This window comes from Pleurodeles waltl, chromosome 8 (assembly GCF_031143425.1).
Source record: "Pleurodeles waltl isolate 20211129_DDA chromosome 8, aPleWal1.hap1.20221129, whole genome shotgun sequence".
Lineage (NCBI taxonomy): Eukaryota > Metazoa > Chordata > Amphibia > Caudata > Salamandridae > Pleurodeles > Pleurodeles waltl.
Genome location: NC_090447.1, coordinates 635,703,397 through 635,725,427, shown reverse-complemented (window position 1 = coordinate 635,725,427; position 22,031 = coordinate 635,703,397). Strand labels below are relative to the sequence as shown.

At 45.6% G+C, this 22,031-nt stretch overlaps 1 protein-coding gene across 1 annotated transcript in view; it reads right to left on the bottom strand.

The window, feature by feature from the left end:
• The window catches only part of PHEX (phosphate regulating endopeptidase X-linked), a 1,559,577-nt gene that overhangs the window by 762,152 nt on the left and 775,394 nt on the right, over positions 1 to 22,031 (bottom strand). Inside the window, exon 8 of the mRNA XM_069204739.1 lies at positions 17,942 to 18,025. Coding sequence (XP_069060840.1) covers positions 17,942 to 18,025 — 84 coding nt within the window. The remainder of the gene's footprint in view (positions 1 to 17,941; positions 18,026 to 22,031) is intronic.

The following is a 22,031-nucleotide window of genomic DNA, read 5'->3' as shown; positions in this document are numbered from 1 at the left end:
CTAGGTACGCCACCATGTCATCCCCCTCCATGCCTTCAGTCAGCCTAAACTGTTACGCCCCATGCCCTGAGCAGCGTAAGAGATTCATTAGTGCCTGGAGGCATCGGGTAGTAGCTAAAATATTTACATGGCAGGAGTCACATTTTTACTTTTATTTTATACATTGTACCTGGGTGTCCCTGGTCCAGATCACTGGCACACCATTTTCCAGCATTTGACTCAGGGAAGTTGCATGTTTTGGGGGGTTTGGCTTCCTAAAAACAGGTGGCAGCGGAGTGTTTAAGCCACTCCAATCCTAGTAACAGTGTTTGGCTTCAAGTCTCCTGATTTCCTGGTTCCCGCCCCTTTGCTTGGACTTGCTTCTAATTGGATGCCAGCATTTCCTTTTCTATGTTGCTTCTCTCTGTCTCCAGTTCAGCAATGGAGTGGATTTCCCACTGCCTCTTCTACACCGCAGCCACACTCTTATGTCTCCTGCTTTCCCTATGCAATCCCTGTGGGTTGAATGCCTTGTTTCCTTTACCTTCAGCCTTAACCTCTTGACAACATATTCAAGCTGTTTTTTTTTCTCCAACAGCGTAACACCCTCTTTTCTATGGTGTTTCTCGACTCAGTGAGTCCTGCTTGGGTTCCTTTTTCGTTCCCCCCAGAGTATTTTCTTTGCTGGATTTGTGGATCAATCCTTTTGAAAGGTCAGTGCACTGATGAATGGAAGACTTTAATTGCATTTTGTGACTATCCTATTTTGGATGTGACTCCACTCTTCTTGGATTGTTTGTGTGAGTGGAATCTGTTTCTACCATTATACTCTGGTAGGCTGGATCTTTTGTTGGATAAGTGATTTCAACTTGTCCCTTTGTGATTTTGGTGAGTGCTTATAACACGTCTCCCTACTTTATGATAGCGTGGGTTCTATTTGGTAAGTACACTTAAATGGGTTTGGCACAAGACATTCTTGTTTTAAGCATCGCTGCGGTAAGGGGCATAAAAAGTGTACTAGTGGGTGTCTTTATGTTCCTGTAGACACTCTGCCCTGGAGTACTGTACCAGATAAGAATCAGTGGAAACTCAATGATGATTTCACTCCGTCCGGTGGTGTCCAGTGACTACCTCCTCTCTCCCTGAGAGCTGTCACCCGCAATATTTTTTAGTTGTGTGTTGGGGCTTGCTCTGTGGGAGAGGGGTTGGGCCATCTTCGCTCCTGCAGCTTTGGGACACCTGGCAAGTGGAACTCTTGACACAGCCACTGGGATGTTGTTTGGGCTGTTGTGACCCTCTGCATCCTCTGCTCTACTTTCTGAAATGTGTACTTTTTCAAACATGACATCTAGCCGTCTGGATAGTGTTTCGTGGTCTGCTTGCAGCTCATCTACTGTAGTTTCTACTTCCTTAACCTGGTCCACCACCTTCCTATCTTCAGCCTGCAGGAGACCAAGGCCCATCAACACCATACTGATGTCTTGTTGGAGGGTGTCCTTGGTGTCTGCTATGGCGGCCTGGATCTTATCCAGATGTAAATGAACTGAGGTAGAAGGTGCATCCGAGCCCTCAGTATCCACACACGGGTGTTGGGCAACCTCCCCCATACCAGACTGTGTATTAGACCCCTTGCTCCTAGGTTAATCTGTACTGAGAGAATTGCTGTGTACTCTTCAAGACACTGGGTCCGTCTCTATCAGTCTTCTCAGGAGTCAAGGCCCCCGGGTGGCTGGGGTATAATCTTGGGGCCCCGGTTTGTCAATATAAAGACAATACCCTTTGATGCACATGGACTCAGTTCCCTCTAAGACATTCTGATTTCCCCCTGTGTGTTTGTAGGAAAGTACCATCTTGCCTGGCATGTTACCCCCATATTTCACTGTATATATGTTGTTTTAGTGTATGTGTCACTGGGACCCTGCCAGCCAGGGCCCCAGTGCTCATAAGTGTGCCCTGTATGTGTTCCCTGTGTGATGACTAACTGTCTCACTGAGGCTCTGCTAACCAGAACCTCAGTGGTTATGCTCTCTCTGCTTTCTAAATTGTCACTAACAGGCTAGTGACCAATTTCACCAATTCACATTGGCATACTGGAACACCCTTATAATTCCCTAGTATATGGTACTGAGGTACCCAGGGTATTGGGGTTCCAGGAGATCCCTATGGGCTGCAGCATTTCTTTTGCCACCCATAGGGAGCTCTGACAATTCTTACACAGGCCTGCTACTGCAGCCTGAGTGAAATAACGTCCACGTTATTTCACAGCCATTTACCACTGCACTTAAGTAACTTATAAGTCACCTATATGTCTAACCTTTACCTGGTAAAGGTTGGGTGCTAAGTTACTTAGTGTGTGGGCACCCTGGCACTAGCCAAGGTGTCCCCACATCGTTCAGGGCAAATTCCCCGGACTTTGTGAGTGCGGGGACACCATTACACGCGTGCCCTGGACTTAGGTCACTACCTATGTACAGCGTCACAATGGTAACTCCGAACATGGCTATGTAACATGTCTAAGATCATGGAATTGTCACCCCAATGCCATTCTGGCATTGGGGAGACAATTCCATGACCCCCCGAGTCTCTAGCACAGACCCGGGTACTGCCAAACTAGCTTTCCCGGGGTTTCACTGCAGCTGCTGCCAACCCCTCAGACAGGTTTCTGCCCTCCTGGGGTCCAGCCAGGCTTGGCCCAGGAAGGCAGAACAAAGGACTTCCTCCGAGAGAGGGTGTTATACCCTCTCCCTTTGGAAAAAGGTGTCAAGGCTGGGGAGGAGTAGCCTCCCCCAGCCTCTGGAAATGCTTTGATGGGCACAGATGGTGCCCATCTCTGCATAAGCCAGTCTACACCGGTTCAGGGATCCCCCAGCCCTGCTCTGGCACGCAACTGGACAAAGGAAAGGGGAGTTACCACTCCCCTGACCTGCACCTCCCAGGGGAGGTGCCCAGAGCTCCTCCAGTGTGCTCAAGACCTCTGCCATCTTGGAAACAGAGGTGCTGCTGGCACACTGGACTGCTCTGAGTGGCCAGTGCCAGCAGGTGACGTCAGAGACTCCTCCTGATAGGCTCTTATCTGTGTTGCTAGCCTATCCTCCTTCCTAGGTAGCCAAACCTCCTTTTCTGGCTATTTAGGGTCTCTGCTTTGGGGAATTCTTTAGATAACGAATGCAAGAGCTCATCAGAGTTCCTCTGCATTTCTCTCTTCACCTTCTGCCAAAGGATCGACCGCTGACTGCTCAGGACGCCTGCAAAACTGCAACAAAGTAGCAAAGACGACAACTGCAACCTTGTATCGCTGATCCTGCCGCCGTCTCGAATGTTTCCTGGTGGTGCATGCTCTGGAGGTAGCCTGCCTCCTCTCTGCACTTGGAGCTCTGAAGAAATCTCCTGTGGGTCGACGGAATCTTCCCCCTACAACCGCAGGCAACAAAAGACTGCATCACCGGTCCTCTGGGTCCCCTCTCAGCACGACGAGCGTGGTCCCTGGAACTCAGCAACTCTGTCCAAGTGACTCCCACAATCCAGTGACTCTTCAGTCCAAGTTTGGTGGAGGTAAGTCCTTGCCTCCCCACTCTAGACTGCATTGCTGGGTACCGCGTGATTTGCAGCTGCTCCGGCTCCTGTGCACTCTGTCAGGATTTCCTTCGTGCACAGCCAAGCCTCGGTCCCCAACACTCTAACCTGCAGTGCACAACCTCCTGAGTTGTCCTCCGGCATCGTTTTGTGTCTTCGGGTGAGCTCCGGTTCACTCCTCTTCGTAGTGCCTGTTCCGGCACTTCTGCGGGTGCTGTCTGCTTCTGGGAGGGCTCCCTGACTTGCTAGGTACCCACTACAAGCCAGGCCAGCCTCCTACATTGGTCGTGCAGCGGTGGGATAAGTACTTGCAACTACTTACCACTTTGTCATGGTGTACTTTTCATAAGAGAATAATATACAAAACAAGTTCAGTGTATGTACACCTAACCAAAACGTTTTGCTTTTCTTCTCTTACTCTATTTGCTAAGTGCTGAAAAGTACCTCTAAACTTTCAAAAAGTTTCTAAAAAGTTGAAAACGTTTTTTTTCTGTTTCCTTAAAAAGTCCTGAAACTTTTTCTTTCTTTTTTCTGTCCCTAAACCCTTGTCTATCATGTCTGGTACAGGTCCTACTCTTGATCTGGCCAGCACAGCTTATGACCACCTTAGCTGGAAAGGTTTGAGGAGTCTCTGCATTGATAGAGGTGTAGGTGTAGGGAAGAATCCCTCTAGAGAACTGTTAAATAACATGCTCATTGAAAATGATAAGGCCTTAACTGGCACATCTGTTGAGAAGTTAGGAGATGGCTCACATTCTGACTCTGGGGTACTCATAGTAAAAGTGTTAGATGGTAACCTACCCAATCTGCCCCTTAGCAGACCACCTAGCATAACTGGTACTAATGTGAGCTCGTATCACAATAGGGATGGTCTTCCTGCAGGCCAGGTTGTTAGAGTGCCAACTGTTAGGGACATTTCACCCTCTGTTCATTCACATCATTCTTCTGTGTCAAAGCATGCCCAACCCACCCACCCTGATGACAGAATGTTAGAAAGGGAGCTCAATAGATTGAGAGTGGAAGAGTCCATGCTTAAGCTTAAACAGCAACAGCTGGCTCTAGACAGGGAATCTTTAGACTTAGAAAAAGAAAGACAGAGGTTGGGGTTTGGACCCCATGGTGGCAGCAGCAGTATTCCAGATAGTAATCCTGTGAAAGAACATGATTCTAGGAATCTGCATAAGATAGTTCCCCCTTACAAGGAGGGGGGTGACATTAACAAGTGGTTTGCTGCACTTGAGAGGGCCTGTGTTGTACAGGGGGTCCCTCAAAGGCAGCGGGCTGCTATCCTATGGCTATCTTTCAGTGGAAAGGGTAGGGATAGGCTCCTTACTGTTAAAGAAAGTGATGCCAATAATTTTACAGTTTTGAAGAATGCACTCTTGGATGGATTTGGCTTAACCACTGATCAATACAGGATTAAGTTCAGAGAAACCTGAAAAGAGTCCTCACAAGACTGGGTAGACTTTGTTGACTATTCAGTGAAGGCCTTGGAGGGGTGGTTACATGGCAGTAAAGTTTCTCACTATGAAAGCCTGTATAATCTGATCATGAGAAAGCATATTCTGAATAACTGTGTGTCTGATTTGTTACACCAATATCTAGTGGACTCAGATCTGACCTCTCCCCAAGAATTGGGAAAGAGGGCAGACAAATGGGTCAGAACAAGAGTGAACAGAAAAGTTCATACAGGGGGTGACAAGGATGGCACGAAGAAGGATGGTAAGTCTTCAGACAAGGGTGGGGACAAATCTAAAAATGAGTCTTCATCAGGCCCACAAAAACACTTTGGTGGGGGTGGTGGGTCCAAATCCTCTTCTAATCAAGTAAAGAAACCATGGTGCTATTTAGGTAAAGTAAAAGGCCATTGGACAAGTGATGCCAGTTGTCCAAAGAAAAGCACCAAGCCTCCCACTACCACAACCCCTACTGCTACACCTAGTGCCCCTAGTAATAGCAGTGGTGGTGGGAGCAAACCTACTAATAGCCAATCCAAGGGAGTAGCTGGGCTCACTTTTGGTAATTTAGTTGGGGTTGGTCTTGTTAGGGAGACCGCAGAGGCTGTGTTAGTCTCTGAAGGTGCCATAGATTTTGGTTGCTTGTCCCCTTAATATGGATAAGTACAAGCAACTTCCCCTAATCAATGGTGTTGAGGTTCAGGCCTACAGGGACACAGGTGCCAGTGTTACCATGGTAATAGAGAAACTGGTACACCCTGAACAACACCTACTTGGTCACCAGTACCAAGTGACTGATGCTCATAACAACACTCTTAGCCACCCCATGGCTGTTGTAAATCTCAACTGGGGGGGTTACTGGTCCAAAGAAAGTTGTGGTTGCCTCAGATTTACCTGTAGACTGTCTACTAGGGAACAATTTAGAGACATCAGCTTGGGCAGAAGTGGAGTTGGAGGCTCATGCAGCAATGCTGGGCATTCCTGGGCATATTTTTGCTATAACAAGGGCTCAGGCCAAAAAGCAAAAAGGACAGGGTGACTTGGATCCTGGAACAATGGACCAAGTGCTCCCTTAAGCTAGGGTTAGTAAGGGTAAATCCCTACCCACTATCCCTCCCTCTACAGATGATTCAACTTCTGAGGAAGAAGAATTCTCCCCCTGTGCAGAACCTTCACCAGAGGAGCTGGAAGCAGACACTGCTGAGCTTTTGGGTGGAGGGTGGCCTGCCAGGAAGGAGCTGAGTGTGGCACAGCAATCCTGTCCCACATTAGAGGGTCTAAGACAGCAAGCTGTCAAACAGCAAAATGGGGATGTCAGTGACTCACATAGAGTTTACTGGGAGGACAACCTCTTGTATACAGAGGCAAGGGATCCAAAACCTGGAGCAGCCAGAAGATTGGTCATTCTTCTGCAATACAGAGAGTTCCTCCTAGCTCTGGCACACAACATTCCCTTGGCTGGACATCAAGGGCAAATTAAAACATGGGAAAGGCTTGCCCCCCTGTTTCATTGGCCTAGGATGTCAGAGGACACAAAAGATTTTTGTAAGTCCTGTGTCACCTGTCAAGCCAGTGGCAAGACTGGTGGCACCCCAAAGGCTCCCCTTATTCCACTGCCTGTGGCTGGGGTTCCCTTTGAAAGGGTAGGGTTTGACATAGTTGGCCCCCTTGACCCTCCTACTGCTTCAGGCAATAGGTTTATCTTGGTGGTAGTGGACCATGCCACAAGATATCCTGAAGCAATTCCTCTAAGGACCACTACAGCACCTGCAGTGGCAAAGGCCCTCCTGGGAATATTATCCAGGGTGGGTTTACCAAAAGAGGTGGTATCAGACAGGGGTAGCAACTTTATGTCTGCATACTTGAAGGCCATGTGGAAGGAATGTGGTGTAACATACAAATTCACCACACCTTATCATCCACAAACAAATGGACTGGTAGAGAGGTTTAATAAAACTCTCAAAGGAATGATAATGGGATTCCCTGAAAAACTCAGGAGGAGATGGGATGTCCTGTTACCTTGCCTCCTTTTTGCTTACAGGGAGGTACCCCAGAAAGGAGTGGGCTTCATCCCCTTTAAACTCCTATTCGGACACCCTGTAAGAGGTCCCCTAACACTTGTAAAGGAGGGTTGGGAACAACCTTTAAAAGCTCCTAAGCAAGACATAGTGGACTATGTACTTGGCCTAAGATCCAGAATGGCTGAGTACATGAAAAAGGCCAGTAAAAGCCTTCAGGCCAGCCAAGAGCTCCAAAAGCAATGGCATGACCAGAAGGCTGTTCTGATTCAGTACCAACCAGGACAGAATGTGTGGGTCTTGGAGCCTGTGGCCCCAAGAGCACTCCAAGACAAATGGAGTGGACCCCACATAATTGTTGAAAAAAAGGGAGAAGTCACCTACTTGGTTGACTTGGGCACTGCCAGGAGTCCCCTTAGGTTGCTCCATGTCAATCTCCTGAAACCCTACTATGACAGGGCTGATCTCACCCTGCTCATGGCAACAGATGAAGGACAGGAAGAAGAGAGTGACCCTCTCCCTGATCTCTTCTCTTCCACAGAACAAGATGCTCTAGTGGAAGGTGTAGTTTTGGCAGATTGTCTTACTGCTGAGCAGAAAGACCACTGCATAAATCTCCTGGGTCAGTTTTCTGAACTCTTTTCTACTGTGCCAGGCACCATTTCTTGGCGTGAGCACACTATAGATACTGGAGACAGCATGCCTGTCAAAAGTAAGATCTATAGTCAGCCTGACCATGTCAGAGACTGCATAAAACAAGAGGTTCAGAAAATGCTTGAACTGGGAGTGGTTGAGCACTCTGAAAGTCCATGGGCCGCTCCTGTGGTACTTGTACCAAAGCCTCACTCTAAAGATGGGAAAAGAGAAATTAGGTTTTGTATAGATTACAGAGGTCTCAATCAGGTAACAAAAACTGATGCTCACCCTATACCCAGGGCAGATGACCTCATAGATACACTGGCATCTGCCAAGTATCTAAGCACCTTTGATTTGACTGCAGGGTATTGGCAGATCAAATTATCAGAGGATGCTAAAGCAAAAACTGCATTTTCGACTATTGGAGGGCACTACCAATTCACAGTAATGCCCTTTGGTTTGAAAAATGCACCTGCCACTTTTCAGAGGTTGGTGAATACAGTCCTGCAAGGGTTGGAGGCTTTTAGTGCAGCATATCTAGATGATATAGCTGTCTTTAGCTCCACCTGGGATGATCACCTGGTCCACCTATGGAAAGTTTTGGAGGCCCTGCAAAAGGCAGGCCTCACTATCAAGGCTTCAAAGTGCCAGATAGGGCAGGGGAAAGTGGTTAATCTGGGACACCTGGTAAGTGGAGAACAGATTGCACCACTTCAGGGGAAAATCCAAACTATTATAGATTGGGTTCCCCCTACAACTCAGACCCAGGTGAGAGCCTTCTTAGGCCTCACTGGGTATTACAGGAGGTTCATAAAGAACTATGGCTCCATTGCAGCCCCTCTTAATGACCTCACTTCAAAGAAAATGCCTAAAAAGGTATTGTGGACAGCTAGCTGTCAGAAAGCTTTTGAGGAGCTGAAACAGGCCATGTGCACTGCACCTGACCTAAAAAGCCCATGTTACTCCAAGAAATTCATTGTTCAAACTAATGCATCTGAATTAGGGGTAGGAGCAGTCTTATCACAACTCAATTCTGAGGGCCAGGATCAACCTGTTGCTTTTATCAGCAGGAGGTTGACCCCTAGAGAAAAGCGTTGGTCTGCCATAGAGAGGGAGGCCTTTGCTGTGGTCTGGGCACTGAAGAAGTTGAGGCCATACCTGTTTGGCACTCACTTCATTGTTCAGACAGACCACAAACCTCTACTTTGGCTAAAACAAATGAAAGGTGAAAACCCTAAATTGTTGAGGTGGTCCATATCTCTACAGGGAATGGACTATACAGTGGAACATAGACCTGGGAGTACCAACTCCAATGCAGATGGACTCTCCAGATATTTCCACTTAGACAATGAAGACTCATCAGGTCATGGCTAGTCTTATTGTCTTTCGTTTGGGGGGGTTGTGTAGGAAAGTACCATCTTGCCTGGCATGTTACCCCCATATTTCACTGTATATATGTTGTTTTAGTGTATGTGTCACTGGGACCCTGCCAGCCAGGGCCCCAGTGCTCATAAGTGTGCCCTGTATGTGTTCCCTGTGTGATGACTAACTGTCTCACTGAGGCTCTGCTAACCAGAACCTAAGTGGTTATGCTCTCTCTGCTTTCTAAATTGTCACTAACAGGCTAGTGACCAATTTCACCAATTCACATTGGCATACTGGAACACCCTTATAATTCCCTAGTATATGGTACTTAGGTACCCAGGGTATTGGGGTTCCAGGAGATCCCTATGGGCTGCAGCATTTCTTTTGCCACCCATAGGGAGCTCTGACAATTCTTACACAGGCCTGCCACTGCAGCCTGAGTGAAATAACGTCCACGTTATTTCACAGCCATTTACCACTACACTTAAGTAACTTATAAGTCACCTATATGTCTAACCTTTACCTGGTAAAGGTTGGGTGCTAAGTTACTTAGTGTGTGGGCATCCTGGCACTAGCCAAGGTGTCCCCACATCGTTCAGGGCAAATTCCCCGGACTTTGTGAGTGTGGGGACACCATTACACACGTGCACTGGACATAGGTCACTACCTATGTACAGCGTCACAATGGTAACTCCGAACATGGCCATGTAACATGTCTAAGATCATGGAATTGTCACCCCAATGCCATTATGGCATTGGGGAGACAATTCCATGATCCCCTGAGTCTCTAGCACAGACCCGGGTACTGCCAAACTACCTTTCTCGGGGTTTCACTGCAGCTGCTGCCAACCCCTCAGACAGGTTTCTGCCCTCCTGGGGTCCAGCCAGGCTTGGCCCAGGAAGGCAGAACAAAGGACTTCCTCAGAGAGAGGGTGTTACACCCTCTCCCTTTGGAAAAAGGTGTCAGGGCTGGGGAGGAGTAGCCTCCCCCAGCCTCTGGAAATGCTTTGATGGGCACAGATGGTGCCCATCTCTGCATAAGCCAGTCTACACCGGTTCAGGGATCCCCCAGCCCTGCTCTGGCGCGAAACTGGACAAAAGAAAGAGGAGTGACCACTCCCCTGACCTGCACCTCCCAGGGGAGGTGCCCAGAGCTCCTCCAGTGTGCTTCAGACCTCTGCCATCTTGGAAACAGAGGTGCTGCTGGCACACTGGACTGCTCTGAGTGGCCAGTGCCAGCAGGTGACGTCAGAGACTCCTCCTGATAGGCTCTTACCTGTGTTGCTAGCCTAGCCTCCTTCCTAGGTAGCCAAACCTAATTTTCTGGCTATTTAGGGTCTCTGCTTTGGGGAATTCTTTAGATAACGAATGCAAGAGCTCATCAGAGTTCCTCTGCATCGCTCTCTTCACCTTCTGCCAAAGGATCGACCGCTGACTGCTCAGGACGCCTGCAAAACTGCAACAAAGTAGCAAAGACGACTACTGCAACCTTGAATCGCTGATCCTGCCACCTTCTTGACTGTTTCCTGGTGGTGCATGCTCTGGGGGTAGCCTGGCTCCTCTCTGCACTAGGAGCTCTGAAGAAATCTCCCGTGGGTCGACGGAATCTTCCCCCTGCTACCGCAGGCAACAAAAGACTGCATCACCGGTCATCTGGGTCCCCTCTCAGCACGACGAGCGTGGTCCCTGGAACTCAGCAACTCTGTCCAAGTGACTCCCACAGTCCAGTGACTCTTCAGTCCAAGTTTGGTGGAGGTAAGTCCTTGCCTCCCCACGCTAGACTGCATTGCTGGGTACCACGTGATTTGCAGCTGCTCCGGCTCCTGTGCACTCTTCCAGGATTTCCTTCGTGCACAGCCAAGCGTGGGTCCCCGACACTCTAACCTGCAGTGCACAACCTCCTGAGTTGTCCTCTGGCGTCATGGGACTTCCTTTTGTGTCTTCGGGTGACCTCTGGTTCACTCCTCTGTGTAGTGCCTATTCCGGCACTTCTGCGGGTGCTGTCTGCTTCTGGGAGGGCTCCCTGACTTGCTGGGTACCCAATACAAGCCAGGCCAGCCTTCTACAGTGTTCCACTAGGGTCTGAACGAAATCCTCTGAAGTGATTCCTGGGTTAGCCAATTTCCAAAGCCAAACCCACAGTCTGTCTCATCCCTGGTATAGTCTGTCTGTATATCAAGCTGGGGGTGAGTGCAAATCGTGGCATGGCACTCACCCAGCAGGAAGGAGGCACAGCCACCAGTCCTCCTTTGATCTCTCACTGCCACTTGAGCACCTTAGTGCCCCTGCCACCACAAGAATATGCAGGGGGAGGGCTGCCAGCATCAGTTAGCCTGCAATTTAGCCCAGCAGTCCCTCTGTGGGTCTCGTTCCCGCCCAGGGCGTGGTTCCGATGCCCCCAAGCCGACCTCAATCCTCCCTGCCAGGGCTGTTACCGTAGGCCCAGGTACAAAAACTGCCTCCTGAAGTGTCACCGACCACAAGCGGGTCTTGCTCAGTCCACCCCAGAGGTCCCAGGGGAAGTCTCTCATAAGGCCTCAATCCACCCCCGGTCAAAAGAACCAGCCACCGCACCCTGACTCAGGCCCATAGACACCTCTCCTCCAAGCCACTGAGCCCTGCTCACTTCGTGGGGCCACAACCCCTCTCGGAAAAGCAGGCTTTCCGTTTAGTCCTGCGAGCTCTTTCTATTCTATGCTCTCTCAGGGGCCGCAGGGCCTCATTCATCTGATCCAGTTGTACGACTCAGACTGCCTCATCTGGTTTCAGGGTTAGTGCAGGCGCCGAAGTCTGACACTCCTTGCAATTTGCCTGGAGAGTCGAACAATGGCTGGCAGATACCTCATCCAGTTGTTGTCACAGGGCCATAGTGCCATCAACTCTCAACATATGCCTGATCTCTCCTATCCACCAGATGAAAGGTGGGGAGGAGGAAGAGGAGGCAGTCCTCTGCAGGGGCTTCAGGCAGAGTGGTTCAGGGCCTCACCTGTGTCTCCAAATCAATCCGCTGGCTTATGTCCTCTCAGCGCAGGATGCCATCTTAGTGGTCAGTGCTCAGTTCCGATAGCATCCAATTCTGCTGCATCTTCGACAGTTCACAGACTTTCCCTGCCTTAAGGAAAGCCCCTGAGTTGCTGTCAACACTAAGGTGTCCAGGGGGATGTTAACGGGTTCCCGAGGCCCAGATGTTGCAGGATAATGTGCGGGCCAGTGCAAAGCAACTGCCTCACGCGGCCGCAATCTTTGGCCTCCAGGCCATGCCTCATCAACTTTATTTTCTGATAGACATACTCTTTTTGTATAATGCTCTTCAGATGGAACTTGACAATGGGCATTGCCAAGCCACATGCTTGCATGCTGCACCCAGTGTTGTGTTTTTTTGTTTAAAATTTCACTATAGAATACATTCTGATTCTTTCTTGTAATGGTCCAAAAAGGGATAAATAGCAGATTTTAAACAGGTTGTTACAAATTAGGCCTTTAGTGAGGAGAGGTATGCACCCTGTCCAAGTAGGAACCGCAATCGTAGTCAGAGTATGTCAGTTACACACCATTAATTAACCTGTGCTCACACTCTGGTAGCTTGGCACAGAGCAGGCAGTTTTAACTTAGGAGGCAATGTGTAAAGTATTTGTGCAATACTTAAAACAGTAAAACGTGGAAAACACAACTCAAAAAACCCACACCTAGTTTGAAAAATAGAGATTAACTGAATGAACAATAAAAACCATAACAACAAAAATCCCCAGGGTAGAAGCTGAGATATTAATTTTTAAAGAATATCTGCAAACATTGTGCTTAGAAACATAAAGCGCCAACTGTGTCTCTCTGGTCGAGATTAACTGAGTCAAATCTGAAAAGTCAGGCTGTGGCAGAAGTCGGCTACAAGGACCAGCATTGCCGCCCTGAAATCAATTCCTTGGTTCAGAGTTGCGTCCGCTTCAAGGAAGGATGCAAGAAGCAATGCTAGGAGCAGCTGAGTGGATGATTTGTCATCGATCCTGGAGACGTAGGAGATGCATTGGTTCCGACCCGCACAATCAGGGATGTGTTACTGCCGAACTCCTTAGGTGTACGCAATGCTTCGTCGAGCCGGACAGCAGGTGAAGGGATGTCTCCCGAAGAGGTGAGATATCGAAGGAGATACGCCCATTTTGACTGGCACAATGACAGCAATGCATTGAATTTGGTATTTACAGCATTTTATACCCACTTCTAAGGGCACAGGACTGGATTGGCACCGCTTGGCAGGGGAAGACATTCAGCAAGCAAAGTCTAAGTGCTCTTGCAGGCTGTGTTGGAAGTCTTTTGTGTCCCTGAGACTTCAGAAGAAGGAGGAAGCAAACCAGCATGCCTTTGAAGTCACTCTGGGTTCAAATGAGATGGGACCAGTCCTTCCTCAGCAGGGCAGAGGGCAGCAGGCAGCACAGCAGAACCTCAGTTCTTCCAGAGCAGCAGTCCAGAGTAGCAGTCCTTGTACAAGCACATCAGTCCTTCTTCCTGGCGGAGTTCTTCACAGGTCCATAAGTGTACTGTTTGTTAGGGTCAGATGTCCCGCTCTTATACCAGCTGTACATTTGAAGTGGAGTTGACTTTGACGTAGTGATTTATTAAAATCACATTCAAATTACTTAATAACCCGTATGAGTGAAGACAAGGCCTAACCAGATTTAAAAGTGCATTTCGCTTTCTAAACTTTGCATGACCTGAACATGGTCTGACTTGCCTGAATTGCTAATATTAACACATTCCAGCATGCTTCAACTAAATTGAAATGTTTCTATCGTAACCTTAGCAAGGCCTTTGCTATCACATGTATTTCCTGTTAAAACAATGAAATTTATGTTATTTACTTATTTTCTACCAAAAACAAACTCTCTTTGTAATGTCAACCTTGCTAAATTAACATATTTGCTTCTTTATGAATAAGCTTATAGTGTGGAGACGCAGGGGAAGGGAAGTAATGAACCTTGTATGCATTAGAGATTCATACCAGTGCCTTGTTTCCCAGAGAGTCAAAGTGTGTGAGACAGTACATCGACGTTACCAGAGTAGGTATTTAAGAAACAAGGTGTAAAACTATTATGAACGTATTGTTTGCCAGCTATCTCAAGCTGAAGATGACTCTTTCACGTAAGCACAATCAAGAGCTGACTGGTCATGAGCTTATATTTGTGCTACATGATTGTTAGCATGTAAATGTTCAAGACAATGTATAAAAGTGTCACAGGGTAAGAGCAGAGGAGTTGCAGTGTCATTATTAGCAGACTGAAGGTGATACACATGACAGTTTACACTCTCTATCAGATTTAGACAAATTTGAGCTTTTGCTATATTAAATTGCTTTCTACCTAGACTCTTTCCATTACAGTATTCTTTATCAGTGCTGATAACTTTCTGACTAGAATGGTTCATAGAAAGCTTATTTTCTCATATTCATTTATTATACTAAATGTTTCACTGAATTAGACTATTAGAATAGGTATAGATTTGGGACTTGCTTCATGCAATGTTTTGTAACTTTGAATTGATTACTAAAGCTTGAGAACATAATCAGAAAATAAAACCTGGGAGCTAAAATCAACTCTAATTATTGACCCTGAATCAAAGTAAATTCAACATTTTTAGTTCATATCAATTTGATGAGAAATTGTGGCTTATTCATACCTATACCCATTTCCAAGATTTCCTCTGAGGGCCAAAAGGTGCAGAGTATCTTATTAATATAGAACTCTCTCCACTGTTGCAACTTCAAAGAGGGGTCTTTACTGCCTATCTTGGCTCCAGACTTAAAACAAGGGGTTAAGCAATCCTTTGGGGGAGGGGAGAAGGGCACTGCGTATACATTTGTAAGTGTCAACTCCTCCTTCCCATCCTGCCCAGAATGGCCATCAATATGCAGATGGCCATTCAGTCACATCTACCCTTCCTTTGTGTGAGGCTGTCTAGAGGGAATGCAGTACAACAGCTGTCACTCCAGCCCAGATGTGTACTGGAGATAGGTTGCAGGCATGAGGGGCTAAGAGCAGAAAAATGCCAACTTTCTAAAAGTGGCATTTTCAAAATTGCAATATTAAATCCCACCTTACCATTAAAGAGGATTTCTCATTACAATTCCAGAGGTACTAAACATGACACGTCAACTCCTTCTCAATCAGGAATTACACTTTATTAAATGTAACAAGGAATTCCCCAATGTTAACCAATGAGAGGGGTAGGCCTCACAGTAGTGAAAAATGAATTTGGGAGTTTTTCACTACCAGGACACGGCAAACTTTTAATTACATAGCAGCCTGCCCTGAGGCCTACCTAGGGCCCACGTTAGGGGTGACATATGTAATAAAAGGGGTGTTTAAGGCTTGGCAAGGGATTTTAAATGCCAAGTCAACATGGTAGTCAAACAGGCTCTGCAGTGGCAGACCTGAGACATGTTTAAAGGGCTACTTGAGTGGGTGGCACGATCAGTTCTTCAGACCCACTAGAAGCATTTCATTTACAGGCCCTGGGCACATAAAGTGCACTTCACTAGGGACTTATAGGTAAATTAAACATGCCAAATGTGGATATACCAATGTTACCATGTTTTAGAACAATGAGCACATGCACTGGTTAGTAGTGGTCGAGTGCCCAAAGTCCTAAGGTCAATAAAAACAGATCAGCAAAAGTAAGGCAAAGCAAGTAAAATGTCTAGGGGATCACCATCCCAAGGCTGACAGGTCTAACACAGGTTGTGACCTTAGAAGCAACTATTGTGATAATCTGAGGAAAACGGAAGCAGGAAGCGACAGGAAGAGGATGGGAGAGCTTTTTCTTAGATAATTCAGGAAATCTGAAAATATGACAATAGAAGAAGATTCATTTAATGGGCAGAGATGTATAGGGTTATAACTAGAACAATGAGGCAAGTTGTTTTTTCAGGTAAATGCTGATGGACCAGGAGAACTTCCAATTCAATTCTGAACTGCAGTGGGTCAGAAACTGACCTACCTCATGCATATTAATGAGGTTGGTCACAAATTCGGACTCACTGCGAGACGATTAGAGGTCATCAAAGGAATAGTGGCTCCTGAGGAGGGCAGACCACCATCTCGAAGATGTTTTGAAATAAAAACAAACATTTTTAAGGCAGATTGTTTTCTTTGAAGAAAACAGGACAGTGTATTAAAAGAAAAGTTCATTTTTTAAGTTTGTTTAAGGGGAGACAGTGATGTGTACTGCCTCCCCTTAAACAAACGTTTTTTTTGGATTTACTAAGGGGAAGGAGTCCCAAGGTAGCCCCTTCTCTTTGGCAAATGACTTACCATCTCCTTTGAGGAGTCTGTAAAAATAATATCAAGGGGTGCAACAAGATTTTAGTAGTAAAACATTATATACTGATTTGCTATTTGGAATGGAAGCTGACAATACACAAATGTCAAATTAGAGAGATAAAGGCAAAAGAAAGATTAGACACTCACTTACACTGGGGAGGAAAATGGAAAAGACCTAGTTAGCAAAACAGAAAGAGAGAGAAGTAAAGCGCACTCATACAAAGGATGAAAGAAATGTGGACTAGTAATACCAAAAACAAAGAATAGATCAAAAAGCATAAGAGAAGTTTGTGAGGTGTTGTATAGACGGGATGCAGTGAATGCCACAGAATAACAGTTTTCATTGTATAAAATGGACTTGACACAGATTTTAAAAGGTGCATAATGATATAGTGACACTTGGGGCTAGACTATCAGAAAGTACCTAGTGTATCATCAGCTGTATAGCGACTAATTGCTACGCCATGTTTCTAGAGTTGAGAGTAATGATTCTGAGATACAGCTAGTAGGAGATATAAGGCCTCATTCTGAGGACCCCATAATCCCGATTTGTCCAGTAACACAAATTACTGGATGAATCCAGATTTTTTAGGAGGCCTTTCACCATGTAAGCAACTGTTACAATCTATGGGCAAAAAACTGTGTTTTTCTTGTGTCATTATCGCAATACTGGGGCAAAACCCTGGTATTCGGCCTGTGCCACGAAGAGATAATTCTGTTAATGTGTGTTTATTAGTGCAGTTTCTCCAATATTGCCTACTCTCTAACGGTTAGAAGTTAGCACATCACTGCAAAATTGGATTTGGAACTATGTTGCTACGGACACTGCTCCTGGTACCCACCAACTTTTAAAATTACGTACACACTCTTTAGTATAGAACACCGCTTCAAAATTGCCTTTCATTCACCTGTTCCCACGCCAGTAACTTATATAGTATAAGTCTCTCAAACATGTAGCGAGATGTGATCTGTTTATCACTCTTACTGTTCTCCTTAGGTGTGCACTGACTTTGTAATAGTAACACTACTGAATTGTGTGCTTAATGTCACTGAACATACTGCAAGTAATAAAAGCAATAACAATAAAAAAAAGTCATACAAAAAATTAGTGCAGTGCTCCAAATAACATGTTATTGTTAAACATATGTAACATACATAAAACAGTTTAAATATACACACACTGAAATGTATCAAACAGCCACATGCATTAAAAAATACCAATTGCACGATATGATTATAGTTGTGTCAGCGTTTCCAAAGAAGACAAATTCTTCACTGCTCAAAAATGTACGTTATATTGTCTATGTGATTATGAGTATCAACATGTTAAATAAAATAACTAGACGAGAGAAGACATTTCTTATTTTATGTACTGTTACAACAACATGCAAAATGTGCCTCCAAAAGCATAGGTCACTTATCTTGTAGATGTTTTATGGAAATTGTAATTATTAGTATTTTTCTCTTGGTTTTTAAGAGAAAATGTTGAACAGTTTTATTTCGTTTATATATTGTCAGACTATGGACATACTTTCAAGTTCTAGAGTTCTCTATCGCAAAATCCTTAGCCGCTGTACGATGGATTTCTTATTATAAACCTCACCTCTGGGACCAAGCTGCTCAACTCGGATATATTCATTTTGTTATACATGGTCTCGCTGGTTCTATTTTCGTGTGGAATCATGATCTGTGAAACACGAAATACAGTACATTAATCTATATTGAAAAAAAAAAATGCCATATCGGCTTGCATTTTACCAGACCCCCTTTCCCTTACAATGAATTATAAACTAGCGGTGCAAAGGAAAAATAACATAAAATAAATGTCTCCTGCACATACGTTTTAATGTTTTACATTAAATAGATGGCATTAAAATACAACAATTGGCAAGGCCAATAGGGCCGACGGTGGCTGCCAGGCTTTTGACTAAGTCAATATTTTATGTGAGCAAGATTTGTTTTTTTTGCAAAAAAATATTGTTAGCGTAGCAATAAAAAAAAAACAAGCATTTTGAAATCTCTATTCTTTAGCTTTGTCAGTGTCTTTTTAAGTCAATTGTACAGAAGTAGAGCTGCTGTGCATCATGGATGAAAGTAAACAAAAAAGGAAAAAAAGATGAGACTATGGCGCGAACAGCGTTGACTGGATAGTCATGAACATGTACGGAACTCGAGTGAAGGATTCTCAGAAGTGAAAACACTTCATGCACAGACATCCCTTCATGACACGCAGCCTGCAATCACTAGATAACAAACGTCACTGTGTATTAACCCCTTAGCTGCTGGGCCTCCCCCCCCCCCCAGTGCTGAGCCCTTTTTTGGCTATTTGGGGTAGTTCGCGCTTAGGCCTTCATAACTTTTTGTCCACATAAGCTATCCATGGCAAATTTGCGTCGTTTTTTCCAACATCCTAGGGATTCTAATGGTACCCAGAGTTTGTGGTTTCCCCTGGAGGAGACCAAGAAAATAGCCAAAATACAGTGAAAATTTCGTTTTTTCCCAAAAAATTGAAAAAAGGGCTGCCGAAGAAAGCTTGTGGTTTTTTCCCTGAAAATGTCATCAACAAAGGGTTTCTGGTGCTGAAATCACTATCTTCCCACCTTTCAGGAACGGGCAGACTTGAATCAGAAAACCACATTTTCCAACACAAATTTGGCATTTTACTGGAACATACCCCATTTTTACTATTTTTGGTGCTTTCAACCTCCTTCCAGTTAGTGACAGGAATGGGTGTGAAACCAATGCTGGATCCTGGAAAGCTAAACATTTCTGAAAACTAGATAAAATTCTGAATTCAGCAAGGGGTCATTTGTGCAGAGCCTACAAGGTTTTCCTACAGAAAATAACAGCTGAAATAAAAAAATATTGAAATTGAGCTGAAAACAACAGCCATTTTTCTTTATGTTTTACTCTGTAACTTTTTCCTGCGATGTCAGATTTCTGAAAGCAATATACCGTTTTGTCTGCTGTACTCTTTTGGTTGCGGGGATATAAAGGGCTTGTAGGTTCATCAAGAACCCTAGGTACCCAGAGCCAATAAATGAGCTGCACCCTGCAGTTGGTTTTCATTCTATACTGGGTATACAGCAATTCATTTGCTGAAATATGAAGAGTGAAAAAGAGGTATCAAGAAAACCTTTGCATTTCCAAAATGGGATCAAGATAAGGTTTTGAGGAGCAGTGGTTATTTGCACATCTCTGAATTCCGAGGTGCCCAATCTAGCATGTGAATTGCAGGGCATTTCTCAAATAGACGTCTTTTTCACACACTCTCTTATATTTGGAAGGAAAAAATGTAGAGAAAGATAAGGGGCAATAACACTTGTTTTGCTATTCTATGTTCCCCCAAGTCTCCCGATAAAAATGATACCTCACTTGTGTGGGTAGGCCTAGTGCCCGCGACAGGAAATGCCCCAAAACACAACGTGGACACATCCCATATTTTGACAAAATACAGAGCTGTTTTTTGCAAAGTGCCTACCTGTAGATTTTGGCCTCTAGCTCAGCCGGCACATAGGGAAACCTACCAAACCTGTGCATTTTTTAAAACTAGAGACCAAGGGGAATCCAAGATGGGGTGACTCGTGGGGCTCTGACCAGGTTCTGTTACCCAGAATCCTTTGCAAACCTCAAAAAGTGGCTAAAAAAACAAGTTTTCCTCACATTTCGGTGACAGAAAGTTCTGGAATCTGAGAGGAGCCACACATTTCCTTCCACCCAGCGTTCCCCCAAGTCTCCCGATAAAAATGATACCTCACTTGTGTGGGTAGGCCTAGCGCCCACGACAGGAAATGCCCCAAAACACAACGTGGACACATCCCATTTTTTGACAAAATACAGAGCTGTTTTTTGCAAAGTGCCTACCTGTAGATTTTGGCCTCTAGCTCAGCCGGCACATAGGGAAACCTACCAAACCTGTGTTTTTTTGAAAACTAGAGACCTAGGGGAATCCAAGATGGGGTGACTCGTGGGGCTCTGACCAGGTTCTGTTACCCAGAATCCTTTGCAAACCTCAAAAAGTGGCTAAAAAAACAAGTTTTCCTCACATTTCGGTGACAGAAAGTTCTGGAATCTGAGAGGAGCCACAAATTTCCTTCCACCCAGCGTTCCCCCAAGTCTCCAGATAAAAATGATACCTCACTTGTGTGGGTAGGCCTAGCGCCCGTGACAGGAAATGCCCCAAAACACAACGTGGACACATCCCATTTTTTGACAAAATACAGAGCTGTTTTTTGCAAAGTGCCTACCTGTAGATTTTGGCCTCTGGCTCGGCCGTCACATAGGGAAACCTACCAAACCTGTGCATTTGTGAAAACTAGAGACCTAGGGGAATCCAAGATGAGGTGACTTGTGGGGCTCTGACCAGGTTCTGTTACCCAGAATCCTTTGCAAACCTCAAAAAGTGGCTAAAAAAACAAGTTTTCCTCAAATTTCGGTGACAGAAAGTTCTGGAATCTGAGAGGAGCCACAAATTTCCTTCCACCCAGCGTTTCCCCAAGTCTCCCGATAAAAATGATACCTCACTTGTGTGGGTAGGCCTAGTGCCCCCGACAGCAAATGCCCCAAAACACAACGTGGACACATCCCATTTTTTGACAAAATACAGAGCTGTTTTTTGCAAAGTGCCTACCTGTAGATTTTGGCCTCTAGCTCAGCCGGCACATAGGGAAACCTACCAAACCTGTGCATTTTTGAAAACTAGAGACCAAGGGGAATCCAAGATGGGGTGACTCGTGGGGCTCTGACCAGGTTCTGTTACCCAGAATCCTTTGCAAACCTCAAAAAGTGGCTAAAAAAACAAGTTTTCCTCACATTTCGGTGACAGAAAGTTCTGGAATCTGAGAGGAGCCACACATTTCCTTCCACCCAGCGTTCCCCCAAGTCTCCCGATAAAAATGATACCTCACTTGTGTGGGTAGGCCTAGCGCCCACGACAGGAAATGCCCCAAAACACAACGTGGACACATCCCATTTTTTGACAAAATACAGAGCTGTTTTTTGCAAAGTGCCTACCTGTAGATTTTGGCCTCTAGCTCAGCCGGCACATAGGGAAACCTACCAAACCTGTGTTTTTTTGAAAACTAGAGACCTAGGGGAATCCAAGATGGGGTGACTCGTGGGGCTCTGACCAGGTTCTGTTACCCAGAATCCTTTGCAAACCTCAAAAAGTGGCTAAAAAAACAAGTTTTCCTCACATTTCGGTGACAGAAAGTTCTGGAATCTGAGAGGAGCCACAAATTTCCTTCCACCCAGCGTTCCCCCAAGTCTCCAGATAAAAATGATACCTCACTTGTGTGGGTAGGCCTAGCGCCCGCGACAGGAAATGCCCCAAAACACAACGTGGACACATCCCATTTTTTGACAAAATACAGAGCTGTTTTTTGCAAAGTGCCTACCTGTAGATTTTGGCCTCTGGCTCGGCCGTCACATAGGGAAACCTACCAAACCTGTGCATTTGTGAAAACTAGAGACCTAGGGGAATCCAAGATGAGGTGACTTGTGGGGCTCTGACCAGGTTCTGTTACCCAGAATCCTTTGCAAACCTCAAAAAGTGGCTAAAAAAACAAGTTTTCCTCAAATTTCGGTGACAGAAAGTTCTGGAATCTGAGAGGAGCCACAAATTTCCTTCCACCCAGCGTTTCCCCAAGTCTCCCGATAAAAATGATACCTCACTTGTGTGGGTAGGCCTAGTG